General features: G+C 47.4%; 2 protein-coding genes across 7 annotated transcripts in view; one reads left to right on the top strand and one right to left on the bottom strand.

The window, feature by feature from the left end:
• The first annotated feature begins 1260 nt into the window (after positions 1-1260).
• ZNF575 (zinc finger protein 575) lies at positions 1261-10399 on the top strand. 5 transcript variants are annotated; one of them, XM_053398004.1, is made up of 3 exons: positions 1261-1378; positions 6910-7023; positions 8005-10399. In XM_053398004.1, the coding sequence occupies exons 1-3, from the start codon at positions 1300-1302 to the stop codon at positions 8700-8702; spliced, it is 891 nt and encodes a 296-aa protein (XP_053253979.1). In that variant the 5' UTR covers positions 1261-1299; the 3' UTR covers positions 8703-10399. The 5 variants fall into 5 exon arrangements, with proteins under 5 accessions (XP_053253979.1, XP_053253980.1, XP_053253982.1 ...); XM_053398005.1 differs by lacking the exon at positions 1261-1378 and adding an exon at positions 3433-3617; XM_053398007.1 differs by lacking the exon at positions 1261-1378 and adding an exon at positions 3699-3771.
• Positions 10400-11511: 1112 nt separating this feature from the next.
• Positions 11512-18585, bottom strand: part of XRCC1 (X-ray repair cross complementing 1) — a 19027-nt gene continuing 11953 nt past the window's right edge. The window contains exons 11-17 of one of the 2 annotated variants that reach the window (XM_053397988.1): positions 18348-18447; positions 17443-17635; positions 16561-16615; positions 16062-16207; positions 15032-15122; positions 14056-14131; positions 11512-13447 (exon numbers count right to left, since the gene is read on the bottom strand). In XM_053397988.1, coding sequence (XP_053253963.1) covers positions 13334-13447; positions 14056-14131; positions 15032-15122; positions 16062-16207; positions 16561-16615; positions 17443-17635; positions 18348-18447 — 775 coding nt within the window. In that variant the 3' untranslated portion in view covers positions 11512-13333. The remainder of the gene's footprint in view (positions 13448-14055; positions 14132-15031; positions 15123-16061; positions 16208-16560; positions 16616-17442; positions 17636-18347; positions 18448-18585) is intronic. The other variant, XM_053397989.1, reaches the window with a different exon arrangement.

Genomic DNA, 18585 nt, shown 5'->3' with positions numbered 1-18585 from the left:
AATACAATATGGAGGGACATGGATATACATAGCCAGAGCACACAGTCGAGGTGTATATATACATTAACGTTAGGGTGGGGAGCTGGAAATCTTTAACTAGTGCAATTACGCTTCAATTTCAATGTTTAACATTGCCATTTTCTATAGCCCAAAGGGCAAGAGATGTACAGTATTCTTGCATGAGATGGGGAAATACATTTTAATTTAATTTATTTTATTTTTTGCATTCTGTGGGTGGGTACTTTTGATAAAGAGAGAGAATGGGGAAAGAGGTTTTACCCGCAACACAGCAGATCATGGTAGAAAAAGTGGTCTCTTATTGGGCTTCCTTCCTTATTTATTCCATTCATATCCCACTTTTGTATCCAAGGAGTTCAAGGGGCATACATGGCTCTCCGCCTCCCTCATTTAATCCTCACAACTACCCTTTGAGGTAGGTTAGGGTGAGAGGCAGTGACTGGCCCGAGGTCACCCAGTGAGCTTTGTGGCCGAGTGAGAATTTGAACCCTCTTCTCCTAGGTCCTTTTTGGACCAACTAAGCACTACACCACCACTGACTTACACACAGCCTTCTTTTTTTGCAGGTAGAAATGCCCCTATTCTTTACTTACTTATTAAAAAGGCTGCAAACTGACATTCCCTGTTTTATCTAGGGGGTGGGGCAGGGATGTCTGTATAGGAGGCGGAACAGGTTAGGGCAAATTTCAGCACCAAGTCTAAATGCCTAGCTTTCATCCCTAGTAAAAACGGCCTTGATCTAATGTGAGAATATTCTGGAACACAGAGATTTTCCAAAGGCGATTGTATATAATAATGCTCACACATCCATCCATCCTAATACAGCATCAGTAAATAGCTCCCACCCTTTTAAAACGTTGACCCGCTCCTAGAGTATGACTAACCCTAGCTTGAAACACAGAGATTAACGAGGGGAAAGAGCTGCTGCTCAGTGGCTGAGCATCTGCTTTGCATGCAAAAGGTCCTGGCGTTCAATCTCTAGGCTGGGTTGGGGAAAAAACCCTAGTCTGAAATCCTAGATGGCTTGCTGCCAAGGCAGTGTGGACAATACTGAGCTAGATGGACCAGTGAAAAGCAGCTTAGATGTTTGCGTGCCAGGAAAACGCTGCATTTACTACACGTCCAGGCTTTTCTACCCTGGACAGCATAGAACTCAGAACAGCAGCTCATTGGCCAAAAAAAAAAAAAAAAAGGCGATTAGGTTTGTCCGTCTCCAGCCACCGTTAAACGTCGTTTATCCGCGCTCCTCTGTGGGCGAAACCATTCGGCGGAGGGGTGAATATGAAATCATCCCTGGATGTGGTTCTGCCCGGGCGTGCTCATTTTGCCAGCAAGGCTTGCTCAGTTGATTCTGCTGCAGGTAGTTCCTCTTCTGTTCCGTATAGATTGCTTCTGGTTTTTGTATAATCGGCTTCCTTCGGCTGCTTGTGATTTAGTCTTTTTTTAGAAATATATTTTTATTTTCGCATTTTCCCGTCTGTTTGCGCGCGCGCGCACTTCTAGGCAGCGCGGAGTTTTGCATTTCAATGTACGGTACTTTCCAAAACTAAACCAAATTGAAGAGCTCCTCGCTGCTCCCGTTGCCTGTGCTTCTTCAGCTTCATTCGCCTAGTGTGCTTTCTAAGAAGCAGCTTAATAATAATAATTTATTATTTACATGCCCAAAGCATAAAAATCTATGCGTAAAAGAAAAGCGGGAGAATAATACAGTACTTTAGAAGTTTTTTTTTTAAGCCAATGCAAGAAATTGCACCCACCCCCTTGATGCAATATGATCTTCCAAAGTGGGTCTCTCTGAAACTCTGGCTTCTTGATACTTGAAATGCTGTCTGTTTTTAAGGGTCCTGGGACATCATGGCCTAAAGGCATCTTGTTCCAATAGTCTCGGCTCAAGTTACGCAGGTTCTGGTCTGGTCAGTGTCCAGACCATGAGGAATGTTTGGGAAACACCTCCCCTGGACTTCCATGGAAGAAAGGCGGGGTAGAGGTGTAATAACATTTCCTTCCTTCCAACACCGCCTTTCCTTAAAGTCTGCAGGGCTGCAGCCTTCATAGTAAGCAATAATAATGCAGAGAAAAGGTGGGCCCCTCTCTTCCCTGAAAATTAGCACCACCTTCCCTGTCTTTCTCGAGTTAAGGAGCAGGCATTAAAGGAGTAAAATTCTGCAGCCCCAGGGCAGACTTAAGGACCAGCTTCCTCTCTTTAGGAACGGAGGCTGCGAAATAAAACACCCACGCAGCCTTCTCACATCCAGGTTAGTCCTCGAGGCAAGTACCTTGCTGCATTCAATGAGCTTCCTGCTTTCTTGGAAGGAAGGAAGCCACGTTCAAATCAATGGGCCCTTAAGCGCAACCTGGCCGGCAGTGCCACATCGTGGAGGAACTGAAGCCACGCACATTTCCATCCTGAAGGAGGTGCGTGTAAGAGGTTAAGCCCAGAGTCTCCCTACTGCTAGGTAAGCCTGGTTAGGATATATAAAAAATCCTTTCAGTAGCACCTTAGAGACCAACTAAGTTTGTTATTGGTATGAGCTTTCGTGTGCATGCATGCACACGAAAGCTCATACCAATAACAAACTTAGTTGGGTCTCCAAGGTGCTACTGGAAGGAATTTTTTTATTTTGTTTTGACTATGGCAGACCAACAGGGCTACCTACTGTAACTGTCAATGTTTCCCTTTTTTTAAGGGAAATTCCCTTATTCCGAATAGGATTCCTCACAAGAAAAGGAAAAAGTTGACAGCTATGCTACCTACCTGTAACTGGTTAGGACATGGCCTTGAACGGAGAGGTGGTGGTGCATCATTATATAGCGCTGGAGTCCTAAGGACATTTATTGGGCAGTAAGATCTAGCGGGTCTTCTTTCCGAAATAAGTCTGCATGGAAGCACCTGGCCACATGTATATAATTGCTTAAGCTATAAGTGGCCCTGAACTCAGCCGGGCTTACTTCCAAGTAGCCCTACTGCATAGGCTGGTAGCAGCATCCTCTGACGTCCAGAGGGGTTTTGTTTGTATATTTATTTAGTAGGTCTTAACTAACCAGTAACCATGCATGCGTAAGATTTTGCAAGAGTTTGCTTTCAAGTAAACATTGCTAACGAGTATTTTTAATAATAATAATAATAATAATACTTATCCAGCTCCCCACCCCCTTCGCCCAGCTCAGAGCAGACCCATTGGAATGAATGATTTCTGTTCTAAACAGAATTTAGTTGCACGATGGTGGGGGTCTAGGTCTGCAAATTGAAGAGCTCCCAGGGACGGCCGTTTCCGTCATCGCGACCTCATCACGTTTATTAAACCCCCCCCCCTCCCCAACACACACATACCCCTACTTTGCAAAATAAATAAATAAATACCGGGGAAGGCGCGGATTGGCCGAGGAAGCTGCGAGTAAGGAAAGACCCCTCCTCGCCAGCCAGCCAGCCGGATTGGTGCTGCTGCTGCTGCGCCCGCCCGTCGCTGGGGACCGGCCTGGGAAGGGATGCGGTGGGGCGCACGACCTGGCCCCCCGCGGGGACAGCATGACCCGGCGCGATCGGCTCATGAAGGGGAGACCCCAGAGGCAGCCTGAGGCCGGGGGAGGCTCCCGGGCCGGTGAGTGGCGTCTGGGGGGAGCGAGGGGGCGGGCGGGCAGCAGGAGGAAGGCCCAGCTTCTCAGCTGCATACATAGATGCGGTGAAAAGGCGAGGGATGCCCAACGGTGGGGTGCCAAAAAAACGGGGAGTCCCCGCTGCATTCGGATTTGAAGGTGGTTTTGCATTTGCTCCAGGCCTTGGCGCGTCCGGGTGAAGAAGGGGGCAGTTTTTATTTTCCTCTCCGCCCCTCCCCCCCAAAAAGACTAAACAGGTTTGAAAGCACACACCCCAATATGGTGTGAAGCCGGGTGCATTGCACCAAATCCAGATTTCCCTCGGTGGTAATACGAATCATATTTCAAGCTCCTGGTCTCCTGTCCACTGTCTGACTGGTTTTGGGGAAGGAGGGCCAGCTCTAAGGGAAGGGGGCTGCCCCATAGCAGCAAGAGCTGTTGTCTGTGTTACTGGGAAGTAAATGCCACTCTGCTTCATGGGCTTACTCCCAGGTAAGTGTGCAGAGGATGGCTGCCTTGGTTGCATTTTTTTTTAAAAAAAATCTTTGATGAAAACATTGTGGTTTGTGGCTGGTGCAGACTCTACATCCTGCACACCCTCTTCTTAAGGAACTAGGTCAGGGGGCTCATGCTTAAATGATTTGGGCCCAGCACCAAACAACTCCTTTCCACCACAATGCGCTTACTCAAAAGTAACACCCATGGTGTCCAGTGGTGCTTGCATGCGGATAAGTGTGTCGGATTTCATACTGTGAAACTGAACTTCCCTGGAAAGCCAACAGCTTGCTCTTTAAACATACTGTATATATAAGCTATTTATATATAATAGTTTATATAAGCTGTTTTGCTTGTAATTGTTGCATATACAGACATTTGCCTTGCTAGATCCTGAGGCATCGCTCCCCCCTCTAAAAATAAAAAGGCCTGTTCTTGAAAGAGGTACCTGCCCAAGTCAGAGCCGTTCTGAAGCGACTTACTCAACTGAGTAAACATATGCAGTGATGTGATTTCTGCGAATTACTGTTATTATTATTATTAGTAATTGAATTTCTATCCCGCCCTTCATCCGGGCATCATGTGGTGGTTTACAATATAAAAACACAAAAAATACGCAACAGAACAAACGAAACACCAGTCCTTTTTCTCAAGGAGCTCTGGGAACTGTAGCGCTGTGAGGGGAATGCGTTGCCAACAACTCTCAGCAGCCTGAACAAACTACAGTTCCCAGAATTCCTTGGGGGAAAGCCATGACTGTGTGAAGGGGCATCTCGGTGCTTTAAATGTGTGGACGTGGTCCCAATTCATTGCTGGCCTCCCAACTGTCTCCAGTGCCAGCCAGCACGGCCAGTAGTCTGTTTCCAGCAGATATTGTTTCTGCAGTTTCCTGCCATCAGGAAGGGAGGATATTGGGGTCCGGCCCTCTTTTCATAGGGCACCATCTGATCTGAAAGCTTTCCCCTGTAATACTTGGTTTGCAAATGCTGTTAGTTTTCTTTCTCTGCCTTATCCACCAACTCCTCCTCTCTGGCCTGTATTCCAAGTGAGTTTCCATAGCAACTCCACACTTAGGCCAAGAGCAGAATCGAGCAGTAATTGGATCCTGGGGCCTTTCGGGAGACATGAAGCCATGAGGGAACCCTGCGATTGAAGTACCATTAGTTAACACAGTTCTAATCAATACGCTGCCCGCCTGACCCGTGGCAAAACCAAGGCCAAGCCTGTAAATGAGGGCGCAGGAATAACCAGCCCGTTTGCCTGCGCATCCTCGTAAAGGTTGTGTGAGGCTTGGAAACGGGGAAAGGCCTATTTGCACAGATCTGGCCTCCCTAGTCACCTCAAGCTGCTTCTCGCTCGCCATAGGCGACCAGGCATGGGGCTGTTTACAAGCCTGTACAAGATGTGAGGGGACTGGATTTCTGCATTTTATTTTTAAAATTAAACGTTGTTGTGAGTGATGGGAGCAGGGTGGCAATACATTTTCCCGTTGCTATATATTTCCCCGTTAAATCTCTACAGTGTTTGTTTCATTAAGATTAATTAGCAACATAATAAATGGGATGCCAGTGCTATATCGTGTCCAGTTGGCAGCTTCCAAGGCATGCTGAAATGAGCGTATTAACAGATTTTCATTTGAAAAGAGAAGTGTGTGCAATTGAGCTATGTGTAAGTATTTCGACAAGAAATAATCTGGTTTGATTGTAACATTCTCCTATGTTGAGCGTGCTTTGTTGTGTCCCCCCCACCCCCGACAATCAAATATGTCAGTTCAAATTTTATTTATCAATGTTATTTATTAAATTTGTATACCTCCCTATACCCGTAGATCTCAGGGCAGTTACCATTCTCCCTCCACCCCACTAAATACTTTCTTTAAAAAGCTATTAGGGGGAAAAAACACTTTGGGGCTACTTATGCAACATGCAAAATAAATATAGGGTGCATATTTTTAGAAATGTTGTTGACGAAATGTAAGTCAAGCATGCTCAATCGAATCCCAATCGCTTTGGGGCATCAGGACATCAGGTCCCAGAAAGCCCACATCACTGGCAGGAGCGAGCAGTTTTTATTCGAAGAGCAGTGCCAGGGGGTCGCGGGCAGTGTTTAATTTTTTCTCCCTGCCCTCTTTTCCCCAGACAAAGTCGCCATCACTACTGCTACTGGTAGTAAAAAATGCATTCCTTTATTCTACCCTCCATCCCTTTCAAACAGGGCTAATAACTTCTGGAGGGAAAATCTCCAGTGGTGGTGGCAGCCTTCAGCCCACCTTGTAGCAGGTCTGCTCCTCCAATCAAAATCGGAGCCACTTAAGTTGGTTTTTGGTTTTTATTTTTTTAGGGAATCTTAACAACTCTTGTTTTGCACACAGATGCCTTGTGCCTAGGGCCAAGTGTCCAGCGGTAGCACCAGGAATCTGTTACTGGGTGCCAAATCGAGGTTCTTAGCGAGGAAATAAATATATAAATACATTTTTTGTGTTTTGTTTTGTTTCAAAAAGCCCCACCAAGTTCCTAGTCCTTAGGCCTAGATAAGTAGGCTTGAAAGTGCACAAGCAACCTCCCAGGCCAGAGAGTGAGTGGCTCTGTAGGGTTTCTAGCAGCCATGGACAAGGTTTCAGTCTCCCTCTGCCCCCCACAATGAGCGGAAACGGAACGAACAATGTGAAATGAACATCTGACTGGATGTGTTTCTGTCTTGCGCTTCTCAGAACATTGATTCCCGCGTTTCTCTTTATATATTCTATCTTCACGATGGATGACCGTGCCACGGTGATAAAACCATTTCCCTCTGTTTGTGCAGGTTACATTCTCGCCCGACCAAGCCTTGTCCTGATGCTGGAAAGGGGGGAGCAGCCTTGCATGAGCAACAGCAAGATCATCGTGGGCACCAACCCTCTGAGCAGCAGTGTTGCGGGTAAGGGGGCGTCTAGAAAGCCAGCCTGGAGCATCCTGACCTGATCTCCTAGGACTTAGGTCATGTGCACACCATAAATCTGAAGCCCTGTGATATCGCTTTAAACAGCTATGGCTTTCCCTCCAAAGGGAAATGAATGAAGTTGAGACACTTGGATTTAAAATAAATATTGTTTAACAGAAAGTGGAGAAGATGGGTGTTAACCATGGAGTGATGCCTTAAATAAATTTTTAAATGTAACTGGAAGATGGAAAAAGGGAATTTTTTTCTTTTTCTTTATTACTTCTTTTTTCTTCCGTTTTCTCTCTTTCCCCTGCTTCTTTCTTTTTCTTTTCTTCTTTGGTGTTCTCTGTTTGGAAATTTTATTAGGGTCCAGGGATTGTACACTCTTGAGGGTTGTAGATGCTTGATGGAGGGGGCCCTGGGTGGGAGGCGGGGAAATATTGGGTGACAGGGAGGATAAAGATCCCAGGTGAGAGCTGGGAGGGCCTATGACCATCTGCAGTAAGGGTTAAGAACTACTTTTAAGAGAAGACTTTGTATGCTATTACAGTGGTACCTTGGTCCTTGAACTTAATACATTCTGGGAGTCCGTTCGACTCCCAAAATGGTTCGAAAACAAAGGCGTGTTATGAAATTTTTTTAATAAAAGTATTAACAACTAGAGTCCCCCCCCCTGCAAAGAATCCTGGGAGTTATAGCTTGTTCAGGGTGCTGAGAGTTCTTAGGAGGTCTCGTTCCCCTCCAAGAGCTACAATTCCTAAAGGGAATTAGCTATCAGTTCTCTTCCACAGGGAACTACAGAGATTGTACAGGTGGGTGGCAGCAGGGTGCATCAGTCTCCCCAGTCCATGCGTTTAGTGATTGGACTGATGAGAAGCTAGAGAGGTGGGGCAGAGAAATGGCTAGGAGATGCGGGAATGGCCTCCGGTTGATGAGGATGCCTGGCTTCTGACACCCTCCTTTCCCCTCCCCTTCCAGACTCGCAGGCCCTGAAAGAGAACGCCAAGTCGCCTTCACCCGCGGCTCTGTCTTCGCCGCCCGCCACGGAGTCACCCAAGCCTGCCCGGCCCCGCCGCCCCCGCCCCCCGGCCGTGCTGCCCTCTGAGCGCCCCTACCAGTGCAAAGACTGCGGCAAGCGCTTCGTGTACCGCTCCAAGCTGGCCACGCACCAGTGGACCCATTGCGCCGAGCGCCCGTACAAATGCCCCGACTGCCCCAAGAGTTTCAGCTACCCGTCCAAGCTGGCGGCCCACCGCCGCACGCACACCGGCGAGCGGCCCTACCCCTGCACGCTCTGCCCCAAGCGCTTCGGACACCGCTCCAAGCTGGCGGCCCACCAGTGGATCCACACGCCCGAGCGCCCGTACAAATGCGCCGACTGCCCCAAGAGCTTCTGCTACCCTTCCAAGCTGGCTGCCCACCGCCGCACGCACACGGGGCAGCGGCCCTACCCCTGCAACCGCTGTGGGAAGAGCTTCTGCTACCCGTCCAAGCTGGCCGCCCACCAGCAGATCCACGCGGCCGCTGCGGCGGGGCGGCCCTACCCGTGCATGCGCTGCAGCAAGAGCTTCCGGCAGCTGCGCAACCTCACGCTCCACCAGCGGGTGCACGAGGACGGGGAAGTGGGGGATGACTTGTCCCAAAGCAAAGGCCACAGCAACGGAGAGAGGCCGTAGAGTGGAGATCTGAAGCGACTGGACAACGTGGGGGTGCGGGGAGGAAATTGGCTAACTTGGATGCTTGGTGGGTGCGGGGGGATCATTGTAAATAACGGCAAGGGAGAGGGGGTTTGGGGTTTACACAGAGATGCGCTTTGAGGACCCATAGCAGCTCAGCTCTTTTGTTGGGGGTCTTGCCGCTGTTTCCCCCCCTACAGTGCCAAGTCGATGTGTGTGTACTCTCCGCCTCCCCATAGCCCAAGCTGTGTATACCATGCTGAAAAAAAAGCCAAAGTGTGTGTGGTCAGAGAACCCCGGTTCAGCCCTCAGAAACGGCATATTCTGCAACCTGACTAACTTGTGCATTGCTGAGATGTGCGCCTAGGAGGGGCAGAGCGCCACGGCCTGCAACCTCAGCACCCCACTGATTCTGCAAAACAAGCCCAGCCACCTTTGAATCCCAATTTCACAAGAAGCTTGCATAAATTCATAGAAAATGGATGGATATGCACAAATCTTCCGGAGAGCAGAATTCTGCCATTGCTTTTTACGACCTCCGACCATTGCCCAGGCTGTCTCTTGTCTGTGTTCAGTTGGTGCATGCTTACATTGGAATGCAGAGATCAGCATCTTCACAGTCCAAGGCTCTGCTAAGTTAGGCCTGTCAAACTTGGCATTTTCTGGGTTGTACAACATCTTCCTTCTGTGGCTTATCAAACCCTGTTTGTGCCTCTGGCCTGTGGCTAAAGGGGGACAGTTTTAACAACCTGGCATGCCACGCACACACTGGTGTCACACAGTGTGTGCAATAGAAGTTGCTAGTCTTTATGAAGGCACAGACAAGTTTGAAAATGTGGTTGTGGCATCTGCAAAATTGCCAGGGGTAGCTTAAGCCGAAATGGCAAGAATCCATGAATTTTGGGGTGTGTGCTCGCACACTACATTCTGTACAGTGGTGGGCCCTCCCAACAAGTAGCAGTAGAATAATTTTGCAAATGTTATGTGTTGTGTTCATCTGCCATTTTTTAATTTTTGCTTCAGTTGGCATGGAATCTTACCTCTCAGCCAGCTGCTGTAAAAACTGGTGGCTCCGGGCTTCTGTCCCTGATCACATCAAAACATGTCCCTAGCCATTTACAACATGTACTGAAAACTGCTTAAGCACACAGATTTCTAGTGCTGGATTTGGACGGCTGGATTTCCCACCCCACCCTCCATCACTTGGTTTACACAACTTTTACTGCCCGGTTCCTTTTGCTTCTTCCGTGTGACCGTTTCACCACATGCCTAGAGAGGCAGTCCCACAAACCTGCCTTCCTTTGTTACGCCTCCCCCCTCCACAAATTCCCCACTTTTGGGGGTTACTGTCTTGCCTCTTGGTTCAAATGTTGGATTTCTAAGACGCAGTGTGCTCCAATCTCCCACTTTTTAGACACATGTCCACCTTTCCACCCCGCTTTCTTGGATGGATGAATTCTACACACACACTCCTTGTCCTTGTACCGTTTGCCAAAGCATCTTTTGCCTTCTCACCCCACCCCCCACACCAAAGGCATTTGTTCAGATTGTTGCAAGGGAGGCGGGGAGGGGGGTGTTGATTGATCCATGGTATGTTTGTAGTTGATACTAAAAAAAAAAATGGGACTCCCCTGGGAGCCTGGAGTTTTTTTGTCTTATTTTTCTTGGAAAAAAATAATAAAACCTATAAAAGTTTAGTTAACCGGGTTAAGTTGAGCTTGGAGCATATGACAAATGCAGAATTTTGGGGAGCAACGCAGTAGACAGGTGTAGCATCATTGGCCAAAAGAGGGATGTGCCCACTTTCAAAGCATTTTGATACGAGAAACAGGTAGCTAGATTAAATTGGATGTCCATTAGAGCCAAAAAGGCAGTTACTTAACTGTTGTTGCTGGTACAGATCAAAGCACTTGTGCCTAAATATTCCAGATTTTGTAAGCGTTTTAAAAAAGCACAGACCCAAGTCAGATATCTCTTTCACACATTAAGTTAGACAGAGGAAGGTGGAGGGAGACAAATAGTGATGTCAATCCTAGGGGTAATTGCCTTGGCTTGAACTTTTAAATGGTTTATACAAATAGTTTGTGGGTTTCTAAGTAATGCAATTATGTCAGAAAGAAGAGAAGCATTTGGGGCTGTATGAGCAGGACAGAAGGAAGGCAGGGAATGGAGACCAGTCGTTTTGCTGTGTGTTCAAGCAATTCCACACCACCCTCAATTGCCACATTATAAGCCTAAACTGCCACTATGAACATCAGGAGTCTTTAAAAGCTTAGATGCATGACTTCTTGTCCAGAACTGTTGAGACCCTGTTAGAAATCATCATGTGAATATTCTGACACCTGTTTCTTCACAGTAAGATCTTAGGAGGTTGTTACAATCTCTCTGTTCTGTGGCGCAGAAGAGCAGCTCGAGACTGAGATTTTGTTTTCATTTCATTCATTTTTTATTAAAAAAAACACCCCACAACAAACCAGATTGGAGGGGGAAAGAAGACATGAATACATCCCTGGAGGAGATTTGTCACAACTTTTGGAACCTCATGCAAACTGTAATGAACCATAGGTATAATTCATTTCTAAAAACCAAGAAGCCCTTAATCTTGGGACATGTGAGCTGTGATGCAAACTTGATACAGTTTAAATGCTACGCCTCCCCCACCCCCATAGCAACCCTGAACGTGGCAGATTTTAGAAGGGGTGTGTGTGAATTCTCATTGCACTCCCAAAGCTAGTTCCCCTCTGGTGAGTAGTCAAGATAGCTTATTAAAAAAACACCATTGCCCTTTACTGTCACCTGAAAGCCAAGTGGAGAACCTCTGTATTGGAGATGTTCTATACACTGGGGCCAAAGAGTAGAGTCCATAGAAATGGGCCATTTGCAGCCCTTTCCTGAAGCTGGGAAGCTCCTGTGAGCAATCAGCTTATTTACTGTAGTTTATCCATGAACGTAAGGACAGAGAAGAGTTGCTGGCTTGATCCCCAGCGCTGAGGGCAGCACCAATGATGTGGGGGAAGAGATGGGCTGTAAAAACGAGGTAGATTATTCAAGGCCTCTCAGTCCAGTTCACAGCCAGGGAAAAGCAGGAAGGAACATGCAATTTTGGTAGGGTCTGGGGCTGAACACTACTACCCCCCCCCGAAAAAAAGCTCACCGGGAAGCTGAACTAAAGGGTGGGTTTTTCTGCTGTTTCCCTTCCAGCGAAATCTGAAGAGAGTTCTTTGCCCAGGGTAAAAAGTAAAGAGTGGAACTGACAACACCCTGCTGAAATGAATCAAATCATAAGACAATTAACTCCAGCTGCTTTTTTTGCTTCCTATAGGAGAAATCTGAGGCTTGGGCCGTAAGAGCTGCAATATAAAACTTAGTATGATTTTAACAGTCATAGTGTTTCTCCCAATAGCAACCCTGAACACTGTTTAAAGCGGTTGTGTGTGAGAACGCTTAGCATTAAAACATCTCTGTACCTGGCCCAAGCATGCCACTTAGGATTCTATGCTCGGTCACCGTAGGGCGTCTACTCCAAATACCACATGCTTATAACGGAGCTGTGTAAGACAGCGCAAGTACGCTGAGCTTAAAAAGGAATGTGAACTCAGGGACTGGATATTACACTGCGGGCCTCATTTGAACATGATTTTCCAGAGGTGGTCGTAGAAATGCAGGTGAGCAGAATGTCAACCAACATAGTAATGCACACTTGTGAGTGGTTAATTCCTGAATTCTAAAAACGGGCTTGGATTTGCCCCATGGTCAGGCCAGCATACCACTGATGGTTCATATGCTCAGGTTTGCTGAATCTGCAGATGGAGGAACAAATTTCGTCTGCAAAAAATGGAAGCTTGTGATGGGGTGGCCTTAGTCACAAAATGAAAAGGGGTCAAGGAGCAGGAGGCAAACATCAACTCCTGTAAAACTGGGAGCAAGGCAGAGCTTGTATAGAGGGACAGGTGCCTCCGTTCTAAGGACAACGTTTGTGTCAGAATATCCACCTTGAAATGGCCAGTGTCCTCAGCTATATACATATAAAGACAGAGAGATAGAGTAAAGTTTACTGACTGGCAAGAACACACAGAGCCTCCTAGGAAGTGATGGGGGGGAGGGGAAAAAGCGAGAAAGAAAAAGAATGAAAGGAGAACCAGGGTCAGGAGAGGGTCCCAAAAATAAAAGGATTGTTTGAAGGATGCATCTTGCTTTCCCAGTTGCACCCTCGCCCCTTATTAGTCCAAACTAAGTTCCCACTCCACTTATTAAGCCCTTGAGAGAGTTGACACTAGCCCCAATCCAGAGCAGCTCACCACTGCCACTGTGCACCATGGAGGCTTTCTACACTGACTTCTCCAGAGCAGCTCGAGTTATTTCTGAAAATGAAATCGTGTCCCATGTGAGCTGGGGTAGCTACTGCTGGAGCAAGCAATAGTAGAAAAAAAGGCCCTCAAAATCCCAGCTGCGTCTGTGTGTGAGTGTAGAAACAGGGCTGCTGGACAAGGCCCTTGAGAGGAAGGAACGTCCCAGTGGAAAACAAGTGAGAGATAGCATGGTGTCAAGTGGCCCCAAGGAGAAGGAGAGCTGTTTGCTCCAGAGGGAGTATACAGGACCCACAGGGACGTGCCTGCAGGGAGGAGGCTGGCCTACACTCGTGGTACCACAACATAGGGCTGGTGGGGGATCAGCTTCTGCCGCTGGTTGCAGTTGTAGATCCAGCGGGGGCGCACAAAGGAGAGGTTGGCATTCTCGTTCAGAGCCTGCAACAGAAAGGAGAAAACGCTGGCACTTTGAAGTCCCTGGCCCCACCCCAAAAGGCGGAGCCAGTCCATCCTGATGCAATGCCTACCTGCTGTGGACTAGCACAAGCATTTAAATGAGGTTGCCCCGGTTCACATTTTATCTTGGTCACAAAGCGAGAGACAGCGGGGTGCTGTGGTTAGATCCAGGTTTCCCCACTCCTGCTGACACTCTAATTCCCTACTGAAGCACAGAGCTTGCTGGTTACTTTGGGCTAGTCAAAGATGGGCAGGGTATAAGTAAAATTAAAACAACAAAAACAAACATCAACAAGGAGTATTATTCGTCAGCCTCAGCCCCCACCTCTACAGCAATGTAACATTAAACATGTGGGACTACCTTACTGGGTCATTGCAAGGATGCTGAAAAGCTCTTGAAGCATTTCGAAAGCATAAAATGCTAAAAAGTGCTACTACGATCATCTGTTTCTGCCACAGTTGCCTTTGGAACTGGCCTCCTGTGTTTATCTCCATCCGTTATCTACGGGGCCATCTGAAAAGTGTGTCATGGCTTACAGAGGATGGGGCTAGACCAGTGCAGTCCTACACAGCTGGCAGGATGAGCTCACCTCCTCAAATGTGTCGTCCCACTCTTGAGCTGTGATCACATAATTCACTCGCTCATTCATATAGTCCTCCACTTGCCTGCAAGCAGAAGAGAAGCATTCCCCTCACAATAATTTACAGCCACCTTTTCCTCCTCCCCTAAGAGCAGAAAGAAGTGATCTTGAAATACACTTGAGATTGCAGAATTGGCACAAATGGCTGGTTCGCATGACATACTAAGCCAACCTGGCTCACCCTCCAGATGTTTTGGTGAGTTGGCTGGGGCTGATGGGAGTTGTGGTCCAAAACCTCTGGGAGGGGGGGTGCCAGGTTGGCAAAGGTTGTACTAAGCCAAACTTGAACATATGGGTTCTTAGGGAGGACCTTGCACCCACTTGGCTCCTTCTCCCAGGTCACCTTTGCTGCCACACCAAACTAGGCAAGGTTTGGCTTAGCATGGCCTCTGAACCAGGACTTGTGGCTAAACTCTCCCTCAATTAGCCACAAGCTATAGCCAAGGTTTGTTCTAAATCCGACATCTCATGGGCTTCCTCTCACCAAAAAAGGAAAAGGAAAGAGGTAGATTGTATCCAGACCCACAGAAATTAATGGATATGACTAACTTAATTTCAATGGGTCTACTCTGAGCAGTATTTTTAAATGGGTTGATAAGTTTGTATGCAAGTATACTGTGCTAAATGTTACAGTATATTGTTTGAATTGTGCTTTTTAAAATTTAGCCAGCCCTGACAAAATGAGTATGATATAGTCAAAGCATGTTAGGCATGAAGGAGTGGACAGTCAAGACTCTACGTAGTTTCTGGTTTCTCTCTTCCTAGAGAAGCATCCTTACAGAAAAATATGGAATTGTGTTTCGAAATTTGGCTGCTAAACTCAGCTTACACTCTTTTGGGGGCTACCTCTGATGACAGCATGCATTCAGCACGCCACTTGGGCCACAGCAGGCACCTACTGCAATGCCACCGCAGCAAAACTCACCCGTTAAAAGCCACAATGTACCGGTTCAAGAGGCGTCGCTCTTGAGAAGGGAATTCGCCATAAAGGAAGAAGTGTTTGCCCACGAATAAATCTGGCAAAGACAGAGAAGAAGCTGAATGAAGACTTGAAACCCCAAACTCGCCCCATAAATGAACCACATAATTTCCAAGCATTATGTCTATTGATGCAGTTCAAGACTAGAGGGTTGCATCTAATTAATTGATTTCAATGGGTCTACTCTGAGTATACTAACATTGGATGCAAACCAGGAACTCTCAGGTCCTAGTCTCATCTATACCAGCAAGGGAAGAAACAGCATGGTTGCATCTCATCTCCTGACTTCATTTTTCCAGTCTTTCCTTGCTTTTAGAAGTCATGAGGCCTCCTTAGCAGAGAAGGGAGAAAGCTGGGGCTGCCCACCAGTAACTTGCTACAATAAAACTTATCATTAAATAATTTGCATTAAATAAGTCTCAATATATCTCAGAGATACTGGCGGGGGCGGGGGGGGGGAGATAACCCACAGCTTTAAAAAGCTACCACTCTGCTGAAAAGAAAAGGTCATCTTTAATATTTTTTTCTTAACTTCCTTTAATAGGAATACTCAAAAGTATAAGAAGAGCCCTGCTGGATCAGGGTAAGTCAAGCATCCTGTTCTCAAAGTGGCCACCCAGATGCCTGTGGGAAACCCACAAAGAACAGGACCAAAGCGTGGGAGCACTCTCCCCTCTTGTAGTTTCTAGCAACTGGTATTCAGAAGCATTTCTGCCTCTGACTGGGGGTTAGTGGCCATTGATAGTCTTCTCCCCCACAAATTGGTCCAATTCTTTTTAAAGCCATCCAAGCTGGTGGCCTCCTGTGGCAGCGAGTTCCATAGTTTTAACTACGCACTGCATAAAGAAGAAACAAAATAGCTGCACAAGATGAACGAGTCTTTCACTCTCAGCCCCAATGAGCAATCCATCCAAGTGGGTTAAACAACAAAAGCTTTAGCTGACTGATCAGATCTAAGCTCACAGTCCTGACATACCTGGTAGCTCTGGGATGGGCTGATCTGGTTCCTCTTTTTCTTCGACATCCGTATTCTCATCTGTGGAGCCACCATACGGATCGTCGTCTGGCTCCGGGACCACCCTCCGCCCCCCTTGTTGCTTTTTGCGGTGCTCCTCTTCCACTCTAAAGCCATGAGGAAATGGGAATATGTTGGCACAAAGGACCTGATATCCCCGCCCTACAATCAGCATCACGCTTCTAGTCCTCAAGGACAAAAGTGTACATTGGCCATTACAACTGAAGGCTTAGAAACCAGGGAACGTCTGCGCAAAGGACTTCCACTGATGGGGTACAGCCTCTCCCCTTTACACCACAGCTTCAAGTCCTGTTCCACCAATCTCTAACCATCTTCTCCTATATTTGCTTGCCCGCTGGCATCATAGGTACCCAGCCACTATTCCAAACCCTTTAAAACAAAAAATCCTTCTTCCATCCCTGAAGGCACGGCTTACAAAAGAACCATTCACTTGACCAACCTCCTCAGCTCATCATCAGTGTCACCAGAGCCCTCATCTCCATTGTCTCGAGCACCTGAGGTGGGGAGAGGGGTAGAGAAGGAGAGAGAAAATTAGTACAAAGGGCCACTACTGTGCCATTACATTTGAATGGGCAGATTAATGCAGCCCCTGACTCACAACACAGGAGCACTGCCTGCTCCTTCCAGCTCCTTCTTAGCTGCCAGGGATACGGGGTTTCTTTACAGCATTGCACAAAAAGCTGAAAGACAGGTGAGCAAGTGGCAATGGGAAGCAAAGAATCAGAGGCTTGGTGGCTCAGGAAGGGAACACTCAAAAGGCCTGCTGGGGTCCAGAGATAAGACCCACAGCTTGGACAGCTCAATTGGTGCTGATAATGCCTAGGTTGTGGTTTCATCCCTGGATTGAACAACTAAGTGTCCCTGCATTGCCTTGCAGTGTGTTGGGCTCAGTTTGGCCCTTCAGCTGTCTGGGCCCAAAGTAATTAGGGATTTATATGCTCAAGTCAGCACCTTGAATCAGGCCTGGTATACACAGATAGAAATGGTTTATAAAACTGCCTAGTAACTTGAGCTTCATGTAGTGGAACTGATCAGCAGACGGTTCAAGATTGCTCCTTTAATCATCATCATTTCATGGATTTCATTACCCAGGAGTGCAAAAAATGGGGGGTGGGGGGTGGCCATCACATTTGTGCCCCATTTGTGAGCTTTCCAAGCGGCACCTGTCTGGCTGCTGGTGGAAATAGGATGCTCAATGGGAAGGACCTTTAGCCTGACCCTGCAAGGTGGTTCTTATAGGAAGATGAAGCAGGAGGGAGGAGTCTGAAAGTGAGCTCTCTTGCTCCAACATGCAGGTAGAACCAGGGCTTCTCAGACCTACCTCTGGGATCCTCGTCACTGCTGGACGCTCCAGAGTCGGCTGCTGGGGCCTGCGAGTTGTTATGGATGCCGCTGCTCCGAGAGGTAGTGGGCTCCTCCTCTTCTTCAGAGGATGCCCTCTTCGGTGCCCTGGGTACAGCTTTGGGGCTGGCAAGGGTCTTGGGCTTGTGGTTGGAGCTGGGCACGTCAGCTCTCTGTCAAATAAAAGCAGTGCTCACGTCAGAGCAGTTCTCCCCTTCAATCTCATGAAGGAGAGGATGCCTCTAAGATGGCACCTGCAATCTTATCCTTTATTAAAAAGGTATACAGCACAGAGAATTTTAAATGCATTGCCCAGTTAACCAGGGAACACTGTCGTCTCAGTTAATTAAAAAACCTTTTTGAACAACAGAAACAACTGACCTGCTTCAACTCAAAGTAACCAACACCACACTTTGGGGGGGGGGGGAGTTTTATTCTCTAAAGCAGTGCCACAGTTCAGTTTTGTTTCAAAAACCACATGTGGCGTCCCCTCCTCCCCCCCACAAAAAAACCCTTCTAAAGGCAAAAAATTGAGAGACTTCTGGGGATATATTTTTTTTCTGATGCAGACAGAAAATTGTTAATGTAAAGTGGCTCAAATATCAGGATACTGTTTACTACCATGCAGGTAATATCCTAGGCAGATGGCAATGTAGTAGGTTTACTTCTGTGTAAATTACGCAATGAGAAGTAAACACAGGGTTTGATTTTACCCCCTTTCATTGGAAGAACCTTATAGGAAGAACCCTACTTTTCAATCAGAATGTGTGTGCAGACATACAGCCCTGATCTATTAGTGCCAGTGGGGCGCTAGCAACTCCTCTCAGGACAAAAGAATTCTGCCAGAGCTGTGCCTACTCCATATGAACCAAGGTGCTCTATTACCTGCGGATGTGCAAGGGGTTTGTGGTGTCGGGCAGGGGTGTCTTCGTCGCTCTCCTCCTCCTTCTCACTGCTGGAAGATTCTGGGCTTACCATCAGGTAGCTGGCAAAAGGAACACACCCGTTGCAAAACCAGACGTAGCTGAAACCAAACCTCCCATCCCAATGCAGTGGGGAGAGGGAGACTCTCTCGATTTTGTTGGACTCCAAATCCCATCAGCCGCAGCTACCAGTGGATGAC

The sequence above is a fragment of the Podarcis raffonei genome, chromosome 8 (genome assembly GCF_027172205.1).
Source record: "Podarcis raffonei isolate rPodRaf1 chromosome 8, rPodRaf1.pri, whole genome shotgun sequence".
In the NCBI taxonomy this organism is placed as follows: Eukaryota; Metazoa; Chordata; class Lepidosauria; order Squamata; family Lacertidae; genus Podarcis; species Podarcis raffonei.
The sequence above is the reverse complement of the archived record's forward strand: the minus strand, read 5'-3'. Positions and strand labels throughout refer to the sequence as shown.

What these genes read in the sequence shown, in the direction of transcription:
- ZNF575 (XM_053398004.1), top strand. Translation starts at nt 1,300, where the DNA reads ATGAAATCATCCCTGGATGTGGTTCTGCCCGGGCGTGCTCATTTTGCC. An exon ending in CTCAGTTGATTCTGCTGCAG is followed by an intron (nt 1,379 to 6,909) that starts GTAGTTCCTCTT and finishes CTGTTTGTGCAG; the next exon opens with GTTACATTCTCGCCCGACCA. An exon ending in TCTGAGCAGCAGTGTTGCGG is followed by an intron (nt 7,024 to 8,004) that starts GTAAGGGGGCGT and finishes CTCCCCTTCCAG; the next exon opens with ACTCGCAGGCCCTGAAAGAG.